Source organism: Nanorana parkeri, unplaced genomic scaffold, assembly GCF_000935625.1.
Source record: "Nanorana parkeri isolate BGI_ZX_2015 unplaced genomic scaffold, ASM93562v1 scaffold1784, whole genome shotgun sequence".
In the NCBI taxonomy this organism is placed as follows: domain Eukaryota; kingdom Metazoa; phylum Chordata; class Amphibia; order Anura; family Dicroglossidae; genus Nanorana; species Nanorana parkeri.
Window position 1 is genome coordinate 95,797 of NW_017308052.1, and position 10,687 is coordinate 106,483.

At 46.6% G+C, this 10,687-nt stretch overlaps 2 protein-coding genes across 3 annotated transcripts in view; both read right to left on the bottom strand.

Annotated features, from left to right (window-relative positions):
* The window catches only part of SH3BP5L (SH3 binding domain protein 5 like), a 15,139-nt gene extending 10,810 nt beyond the window's left edge, over positions 1-4,329 (bottom strand). The window contains exons 1-2 of the mRNA XM_018571581.1: positions 4,174-4,329; positions 1,622-1,827 (exon numbers count right to left, since the gene is read on the bottom strand). Of these exons, the coding sequence (XP_018427083.1) occupies positions 1,622-1,789 (168 nt within the window). The 5' untranslated portion in view covers positions 1,790-1,827; positions 4,174-4,329. The remainder of the gene's footprint in view (positions 1-1,621; positions 1,828-4,173) is intronic.
* Positions 4,330-10,424: 6,095 nt separating this feature from the next.
* The window catches only part of RPS5 (ribosomal protein S5), an 11,645-nt gene continuing 11,382 nt past the window's right edge, over positions 10,425-10,687 (bottom strand). For both annotated transcript variants that reach the window (XM_018571580.1, XM_018571579.1), the window contains exon 6: positions 10,425-10,548. In XM_018571580.1, coding sequence (XP_018427082.1) covers positions 10,480-10,548 — 69 coding nt within the window. In that variant the 3' untranslated portion in view covers positions 10,425-10,479. The remainder of the gene's footprint in view (positions 10,549-10,687) is intronic.

The window sequence follows — 10,687 nt, forward strand, 5'->3', positions numbered from 1 at the left end:
CGGTGGGGGGTGCCCAATTTCCCCGCGGGGGGGGGGAGAGAGAGAGAGAGAGAGAGAGAGAGAGAGAGAGAGAGAGATCACAATGGCAAAAGTCACAATGCAAGAAAGACAGCGACACAGAGAAGAGGACAGAGGTGAAAAAAGGCCAAAATGTGGATCTCTGCTGCAGGTAAGTGACTCCAGCCTGTGAGTGGAGAATGGGAGGAGAAGCAGACTGGTGAGCTCATCTCTTTGTCAGTCTGATTTCTCCTCCTATCAGCGTGGCCCTTGTTACATAGTTACATAGTATTTGAGGTTGAAAAAAGACATTAGTCCATCAAGTCCAACCTATTAGGATCTCATTCTTAGAAGTACCTGTACCCCTGTATATTACAGCCTGGCACTGCAAGCTACCTTTCAGTTTGTGGTCTACAATGACCCCCAAATCCATTTCTGACTTCCCCAGCGGCACCCCCATAATTGTATAACCCATTTGTTTATTTTTAATTCAAAAGTGCATTAGTTTGCATTTATCGACATTAAACCTCATCTGCCACATTAATGCCCACTCCCCTATTTTATCCAGGTCCTCCTGTAATGTTATAGTGTCTAAGTCCGTGTCTATTACCCTCCCTATTTTGGTGTCATCCGCAAACACGGAAATATCGCTGTTAACACCCTCCCCGATGTCATTAATAAATAAGTTGAACAATATGGGACCCAGCACAGAACCCTGAGGCACACCGCTCATTACACTAGCCCAGTCTGAAAAGGTGCCATTTACAACAATGCCGTCCCCTCCGTCTTATATTTTATAAATGTCGCTCTCTTGTCCTTGACGTGTTGTTTTACAGTTTTATTAAACCATATTGGTTTAGTCTTTGATCTTTTATTTTTGCTCCCTAAAAGGTATACACTTTGAAGTAGCAGTATGTACTGTGTTTTTAAAACAATCCCACAATTAGCACAACAGCACTGCAGCAAAACTGACTGGTTCCTTGAGCTGCTTCTCCCTCTCACAGGCTGAGCTCTGCTGTACAGGGACTGCAAAAAAACACGATATCAAGTCAAATTCAGGTTCCTATATGGCTTGTATTAAAAAAAAAAAAGCCAATGATGTAATAATCATTCCAAAGCTGCATTCACTTGGTTTTTTTTTAATACATCTATCTGGAGTTCAGCTTTGGGAGCAAGAGAACTGGAGCTGCTTGCACCAGCTCCCTCTGCCTGCCGCCACCCTCGCTTAGCTGAGAAGGAAGAGGGCGGCTGTTAACCCCACGCTTGTCGGGGATGACAGCCAATCATATAGGCAGGGAAATGAGCTTTCAATGTCTATAAGCATGCTCTGCCCATGTAGTGTGCTCATTACATGGGCAGAGAGAAGCTTGTGCTGTCTGCCAGGTTACTATCTGACAGTTCACACCAAGTCCAATATGGTGGGTAAAAAAGTAGCCCCCCCCCAGAAGGAAGGACAGTGTCAGCACCAATTCAGAGATGATTGGAGGATCTACAGCCGAGTGATACACAAATAAGATACATTGTTGTTCATAGTGAAGGTCCTTGAATGTATTCATTTAACAGGAAGCAATAAGAAATTGCTCAACAAGTACTATCCAGCTGAACTCCCCGAGTAGAAACATACCTGTATGCGGGGATCCAGCTCTTCCTCTATCTCCCCGTTGTCCTTCTTTCCATCTGCAGCCAGCTTCTTCATCTCAGTGCCACCGTCTCCCACTAGTTCAGGGTGGCTGGTTGGGTTGTCCTCGGCTCCTAGAGTCGGAAGCCTCTCCTCACACGGGGGCCCCTCCATGATGGGACACAGCTCAAACGTGCATGGCGTCTTCAGCACTGCGGAACACGGAAAACAAAAATACATTGATTTGAAATGCAAAGAAGGACGAGGGGTATAGACAAGTCCTACGGGGAAGCTGAGCACAGAACTCCGCACAGAATTATTCATTTTTCATTGCAGCCGATCACATATAAATGTAAAGGGAACTTTGTATATTAAAGAAGAACTTCACCCGCTTGTTGTGTTTTTTTTAAAATCCCCTCTTACCACAGGTCGCCTCGAACTATGAGGATGAGTGTAAATCACTCCCCTCATAGTTCTCCTTTACGCCTGAGTTTAGCGTCTGCTTGGTTACACCTTAACGGCACACATGCCGGCAGACATCTTTGCTCATGATGTGTTGCATGCATGCTGTGCTTCGTAGTGCTGTGCAGTCATCGTGCCTTTCTGAATAGACTTTTAGACTTGATATGAAAAGCAATGAACAACCCCCCCACACCCCCTCCTCTATATACATCATCTACTTACCCTCTTACCTTCATATGAGACTTTCCACATATAATATGTACAACATTTCACACTCTCTGCTGTACAACCGGCTCAATGCGCTCTCACAGACATCGCACTACAAACCACTATGACCCCCAACGGGTCCATAGATGTCCTGAGCGCACGCCTCCCGCGATATCCCATCACCCAACCTGGTGCTCGGCGGGAAACCGTCCGACACTCTCAGATCATGGGAGAAATCTTCCAGGGAAGGTGCGAGTGGTCATGTAAGCGGCAAGAGATCCAGCGCAGCAAAACCGCTTACATCAGCCGGATTATCATCAGCCCGGCGGGCTGACACTGCCACGAGTCTAATTAATGGTCTGAGGATACCGCTGAAGTTTAATCTCCCCCTTCAGCAGCATTCCGTTTCATATCTTACATAGCTCCCAGCGATGTCATCACTAGATCTCTGTGCACTTCTATACAATGCAGGCGGATCATGGCTGGTGGGAGGGGCCGGCAGGGTGCTGTACATAGCTTCCTGAAAAGATCACACAGTACTGCTTTCAAGAGCCCTGATGCGAGCAGGTCGGCTGGCTCTTGGGAGGAGTTATGCAAATATCAAAATGGGAGGATGTCAGTCTGGAGGAGTGGGTGTTACCAGGTAAGCTGCATTTGCATACAGGCCACACTACGTAACGCTGGGATGCCGTGACTGAAAGAGTGGATATCCATATCATGGATTCTGGATCTTGGATTAGGGATTCTGGATCTTGAATTAGGGATTCTGGATCTTGAATTAGGGATCATGGATCTTGAATTAGGGATCATGGATCTTGAATTAGGGATCATGGATCTTGAATTAGGGATCATGGATCTTGGATTAGGGATCATGGATCTTGAATTAGGGATCATGGATCTTGAATTAGGGATCATGGATCTTGAATTAGGGATCATGGATCTTGAATTAGGGATCATGGATCTTGAATTAGGGATCATGGATCTTGAATTAGGGATCATGGATCTTGAATTAGGGATCATGGATCTTGAATTAGGGATCATGGATCTTGAATTAGGGATTCTGGATCTTGAATTAGGGATCATGGATCTTGAATTAGGGATCATGGATCTTGAATTAGGGATCATGGATCTTGAATTAGGGATCATGGATCTTGAATTAGGGATCATGGATCTTGGATCACAGATTAGGGCTCTTGAATTAGGGATCATGGATCACAGATTAGGGATCTTGAATTAGGGATCATGGATCTTGAATTAAGGATCATGGATCTTGGATCACAGATTAGGGATCATGGATCTTGAATTAGGGATCAAGGATCTTGGATTAACGCCTACACATTTTCCATTTAAATCACAACAAATCTCCAGGCATGCATTCTGGTGCTCTCAGACGCATTATAACACATGTAAACACAGCATGACGCACATCTTAGTGATGCATTTCTATGAATTACAATGTAAAGCCATTCGTAAAACCCACACAGGTGTTAATCCGTGATCCCCCCGGGCTCCAAGCCCCCTGGAGCCGGCCATAGGACATGCACAGGTGAGGACACCTCCAGCTCCCAGCCATCCATTATACTGACAATGTAAACAGCTCAGACCGCTGACAGGTCCACTTCAAGCCCTGATCTGGTACCGGCCATTATTCTGCTGATCTACAGAGATCACTGACTCCATATTACAGGCCACCAGGGTACACAATAACCCACCCTGGAGAGGAGGGAGTACAAGACCAAGCCAGCTCATGCAGAAGGCCCTGCTGGGATAGCAGCTGGCATGGCATGCTGGGCCTTGTTGTCCCCGACTCCAGGCTGCCAGGACAGGCTGGCATTGGCACTACCCCACCCAGATCACATGACCACCCCCTGCCCACCTCACACACCCACCTGCACTGTCTCCTTATGGCATGATGGCACAGGTCCTCCTGTGTGACGTCACCCGGCTGCCAGTGACGTCACACAGAGCCCCCTTTTCGCCGCCGCCTGTTTGTTGCCGTCCAGTTGCCTGGATCTAGCCAGCGCCTCGCGGCCCCGGAAGCGGAAAGACGGTGTCGGGGGCGTGGTCGCCAGTTTGCCGTACAGCAGCATGGCGCACGCGGCTTGTGTGGAACGTTTTTCTCCGTACAGTGCCCGCGGGCGGCGCTCGGCTGCCATGGAGACGCAGAGGGCGGGGCCTGGTTACCTTGGAAACCTGCCGGCCCACAACTGGCAGCGCCTGCAAAGAGGCCCTGTCACCCGTGACTTATACACGAATCATGACATTGTTAATGAAAAGTAAATTGTAATAAAATAATAATACATTTGCATAGAAGAATGAAGGGAAAGATGAACCTTTGAAGCAGTCTCTGGGGGGGAATTTATCAAAACTGGAGCAGACAAAACCTGGAGCAGTTGTTAATGGCAACCAATCAGCTTCTCTCTTCAGTTTGGTCAGTTAACCACTTGTTGCCCAGAGCAGTTTGTTACATTAGCACACACTTGATAATATCTGAATTTCTGGCTAGAAAACAGCTTCAGACACTCAAACAATGATATATTTTCTGAAAGCAGAGGCCCTGTAGACTAAAAAGATGATAGTTGCAATTTTCTATGTCGCACGGTATTTGGGCAAATGTTTATCCAACAAATATTGGTTGGATAAAATACACTAAAATGAAATTTAGTGCACATAAACTGAATATAATACCCCTAATATCACCTAGGGACCCCAAAGAAGCTGATGAAGCAGAGATCTGCTTCTCCAGCTTCTTCTGGCTCTAGGAGGCAGAGAACGTGCACAGTGACACCGGAAGTGATGTAATACACATCACTTCCGGGTCCAGTGATGGGGGAGAGATCAGCGGCTGGAAGCTTGCTGAACTCCCTCCGATCCATCAGGGAAATCCTGCAGTGCCGGTCCCAGGCTCAGACAGGGGGGAGGGGAGCCTAGGGGGTACAGACGCCGGATCACTTGGATTTAAACAGCAATCATATGCTGTTTAAAACGGTACCAAGAACATGTGTATGTACACGAACCCGCTGGAAGTGGTTAAGACATGAAAATGAAAGAGAGGAGCTGATTGGTTGACATGCACGGCTGCTCTAGTTTTGATAAATTCCCCTCTCTGTGTTCTCATGACAACGGTTTTTCCTTATTTTCCACCAAAAAGTGTCTTATTTATTAAACCCCTTTTAACTGTTCGGTTGCTAGGATGCCAGTGTTGTGGAAATTTTACTAGGATGTGTTTTTAGTGTATTGTACTGTTTTGTCATTAGTCTCTCAGTGTCTAGGTAAATAGGCGCTGGGGGGGTAAAACCATTGGAGTAGATATCTTATGCGCGGCGGAGCAGTGTCTTCTTGGCGAATGTATGGACGCCGGCTGGGGCCCCCCGTGCAATGCATGGATTTATTGGCTTGCGTGGATACATTTGTTTGGAACGCAGTATATGAAAGGAACGTGCGTTTGTTCTCTCTGGTGCGCCTGATCAACACGCTTGAGATAATATAACGTTGTCCCCGTAATTACGCACGCATGAGAATCATAGTAACGTTATGTGGCATTGATCACTGAGCAATGCTGGATAAAGTACACTCCGGTGGTAATAGATTATTCTACTACATGTGATTGTTCTACTAATGTGTTTTGTAGACTGGCTATGTATTGAGGAAGTGCTTGTTAACATCACTTCCTGGTTTACTGGTTTTTGAAATCGTTTGCTGGTTGTTGACATCACTTCCTGTCTTGCCCCATTTCCTGTCTCGCTGTTTGATACATCACTTCCTGTCTGACATCACTTCCTGTTGGGCAAGTATAAAACAATAAACATACCTGTGCTCAGGTCTCTTAGCATGGGGTTATCAAGAATGCAACACATGTCTCCTGACTCTACATGACTCTGAAGGGGATACTTCCAGTCCTTGCACAAAAGAGCGTAGTACAACGGGGGAAATTCTTAGCGTTTGGCGCAGCTTAATGCGGCATGGATTTGTGCGTTGAACCAAGTGAATTTCCATAACACCAGCGATATCCTAGAAACCAATACCTCATCCCAAGCCCAACTCAACTGCTGGCCAGGAGATTTTCCAGTCTGACTGCTGAATGTAAACAAAGGGGCTGGAGGACATCATTACCCAAATATCGCAATGCCCATAACTGGTTAATAATGTCAGCCAGTCCCCCGACCCCTTTGTTTACATTCAGCCTAGGCTGGCAGCTGAATGCGAAACTCCACGGCCGCTGCGCCAGGCCTGTATGGCAGTGGCCAGGCTGAGAGCTCAGTAACTCCAAGTCTGGGATTTTATCAGCGTTACTAAGCTGCACTGGGGACGGAGCACCCAGTAAGGGGACTCTGGCCTCAGTACCAACCTACATGCGACAAATTAATGTACTAGTTTCTACACCAATATTTATCGTGTGGAGGCGCATTGAGTCTTAAGTGTTTACAACACTCCATTCCAGGGTCTGTGGGTAGATTTAAGAGAAACCAAGGCTGGGCACACACCTTACAACCATCGCAAGACTTTTGTCTTGCGATGGTTGTAAGGTACTTAAAAAACGTACGATCTGCCTATCTTGCATAGGGAGATCGTACTTGCAATCATCGCAAGCCACGCCCCCGAGGGGCAGGCTTCCGATGACCGCAATGCCGAACGGGCAGTGTGCGTTTGCGCACACCGGCCCGTCCGGCTTTTATCGTACGAACATGCTACACACCCGCCAAACATCGTACGATGCTCGGCGGGTTTTCGTACGTTTGTAAGTTAAGTCGTGTGACCTTACAGTAGTAGAGGTCGCACGGCTTCCACACACCTTACGATAATCGTACGATCGCGGGATTTCCCGCAATTATCATACGATTAACGCAGGGTGTGTGGAGACCTTAAGAGAGAGGGGTCTATTTATAAACAATTTGCAAGGCCCTACGGATGTCTGTGAACATTTGTTTTGGGTGAATAACACCAAAAACTAATTTTTTTAGCGTTCGAATGTATTGTCATAGTGCTGGGCTGCACTGGACGGCCGTATGAGGTACAGAGTACACCGGTACTGGCGGAGGGGAAGGACCGTTTACCAAAAAGGTAAGTATTTTGCCAGATTTAAACAAGTAATTCCATTTTCCCAAATTACTTGGTAAAATGAATTTACCCTTTAATGTGCATTGTGCGTGTTAGAGAACGCTGCTGCCCGGCTACCACAATTTGGCACGCATGTGTTCATTCGCACGCAGATGGCGGGGTTGGTTATTTTATTTTTGCCTTTTTATCATTTTATTTTGTATTTGCTATTGTTTATCTTTAAACCTTTATCACTTTTTATTTTGGTTTTTAAAAAAAAAATATGGTCACCTTTTTATCACTAATTTTTATTTCTCTTTTTCTTCACTTAACTGATATCACGCAGGGGATAACAAGCCCCTATGTGATATCATTCGGAGGCGACAGGTTCTTTATGAGCCTGCCCTACAATACAGCAGACACAGCACAGCATTGTGCTCCATCTTGTGTACAGCTCCGTTTGCAACAGCTGACAGGAAACGATGTGAATACAGCGCTTGCATCACTGATCACAGAGCGGAGAATGTACGTTCTACACTCTGCTCCCCGCTCTCCATCCTAAATCGATCTGCCATGGTCCCGGGTCCTCCATGGTGGAGAGGGGGCGGCTGAGGGGGGACAGACCTTGGGAGGGGAGACTAGCAGGCTGCTGTACTATTGATCCAGGCGGACGACTTCTACAAAAACTAGCAGCCTGAAGCCATTTAAAAATGTAAAGTGCCGGCTACAGCGCTATGTATTGGGGCATTTTCACGAGTACAAGTACTCCTGAAAATGTCCTGCATCTAGTACCGGTATCGGTGCATCCCTGGAAAAGAAAGTTTCTTCCGTATGCTCCTCAGCTCTATCTGGTGGCCATAATGTAGTATTACATGACAATACATTCCAACTAGAAAATATATTAAGAACATTTGATTTGCTTCTGTAATTGTCCGGATCACCATCGTCACCACAAATATGTGAAGGTAAACCCACAATTCTCAGTTGCCACCAAAACAGGAATAGGAGGAGGAAATCTTGAAATGTGGACATTTGCCTAAAAGGGAATTTCCCTCACATTTGACCGGTAGCCTCAGTTCACATTGAGTCTACAGGACAGGAAGTCAAATCTCTCTAAAGAAACACTGATGGCACAAAGTAAACTGACCGCGGATGTAAAACTTCCCTTACTCTATCCAAAATTTGTAAAAAAAACAAAACAAAATTTTGGCTTTTGATATATACTTTTACCCTTTTGTTGCCAGTGCCATTTTTGCTAATTTTAAGGCCTGAAAATTACCCAACATTAGTGGTGACAGGTACATTTAAGGAGACATTAGGGGTCTATTTGACCTCTGATGTCATTGCTGTACTTCAATGAAGCCGATCAGCACCCCGTGGAAGCCGCCCAAATCAATTCCAGCGTAAAGACGTCGGCTTTACAAACGTAAGCAAACTTCCAGCTGCTATAATAACCAGGAGTCTGCGTACCAAACTCTACTGCCTGGCAGTGAAAGGGTTAAAGTGGAACTATGGGCAAAATTAAAAAAAGATATGATGCAATCGGACACTAGCACAGCAGTCCTTGCTTTATGGCAGGGAAGAGTGCAATACTTCATACAGTACATATCAGCATCACCCCCAACCCAGTGGGAAGAGGGATGCCCAGCAACCTATACAAATAGGGTAGCTCCCAGTGCACGGCCCAACCCTTCAAGGCTATCCCCCCTGCAACATCCAGTCCAGCGGGTCCTGGACGTGGTACTCCAATAGCAGGCAGAGGACGACCATGACAGACAAAGCTCTAGCAGAAATGTCGAGGAGTCAAGTTAAAGAAAACCAAAACTACAAAAACTGAGGCACGCTGGTAGAAGGGTTGTCCTGGACTACAAGCTTTGGCGGTATCCAATCCTCGTGTGTGCCCTTAAGGGCTCAGTCACACTAGATGCAGTGCGTTCCGGCCCGAACGCACTACCTCGCTCACTTTTTAGTGGGGTAGGAGGGGGCGTGGCAGGCCATTGAAGTGAACGGCGCCTCCGGCCGCACGGGATCGCAAGGCACATTGTACCTGCGGTCCGGCCCTGTGCGATCAAAGTAGTGCTTGCAGCATTTTGAACGCACCGCACAGGATCGGACCGCAGGCACAATGTGCCTTGCGATCCGGTGCGGCGGATCACAATGCAGCCGGAGGGCGTGGCTACGGCGCCATTCACTTGAAAGGCCCGCCACACCCCCTCCTACCCCACTAAAAAGTGAGCCGGCCGCAATGCGAGGCAGTGCGTTCTGGCCAAAATTGTCCCGGAACGCACTGCATCTAGTGTGACTGAGCCCTAAAGGAGAACTATGAGGGGAGTGATTTTCACTCAGCCTCATAGTTCGAGCCGACCTGTGACAATGAGACTGTCACACGTCGGCTCAATAGATCGGGAAGTGAGCAAACCCATACCGTCACTCGCTCATCTCCCTGACAGTCACGGCTCTCTGCAGGGATTACCCCCCTCCGATCCTCCAGCGCTGACTGTGGAAACGAATGGGAAGGGGTCGGGTACAGCTGGGTGGATCTCTACAGTGAGCTGTAGCTCGCGATATACTGAGCTTTGGGTGAAGGAAGGATGCTAGTATATGTCCTCCTGTGACACTGAAGAGAACTATGGGGGAAAAGACTGACCCCATAGTTTTCCTTTAATGGACAAAAAAAAAAAGGCCGGTTGAAGGCGCGGGACAAGGACAAGGCGAGTTCTGAAGTTCAGCTGACAATGCTGGCTGAGATTTTAGTAGAGGATTTTTGTTTTCAATGGGAGAGGACATGGGAAAATGTGCATTTATCAGAATGTTTGTTTTGCTCAGACAGATTAAAAAGAAGTGAGCAACAGCGTTCCTTTAAACTTATATTGCGGTAAAGCAGGACAATGACCATATGTTGTATGTTGGGAACTCCGCACAAAAAGATCAAGATAGTCAATCCACAGAACATCTTTAGGGGAGGCGTTCACTCACTGAGATCAGAGGGGATGTTGGCCTTCATGATCTCTTATGTTAGATGCCACATAGGATATTAACAAAAAAACGATACAAATCCTAAAACTGACTCCATACCCTGCTACACAAATACAGAGACCAGGAATGGGTGACAACATTTTAGTTTTTATTCTAGGATTTGCAACATGAGACTTGACAACTTAACGGTTGGACTTGGCAACTCTCTCCAGTTCATCTTTCTTCTTGATGGCGTAGGAGTTAGAGGAGCCCTGAAAGGAACAAAACACAAGGTAAGACTTGGAGCAAAACTGCAGCATTGTTATTTAATGGAGAAAAAAACTACTATTAGGTATTGTGAAAATCTATTATGGATTTCACATGCTTCTGTTCTAGAGATATTACAAAGCT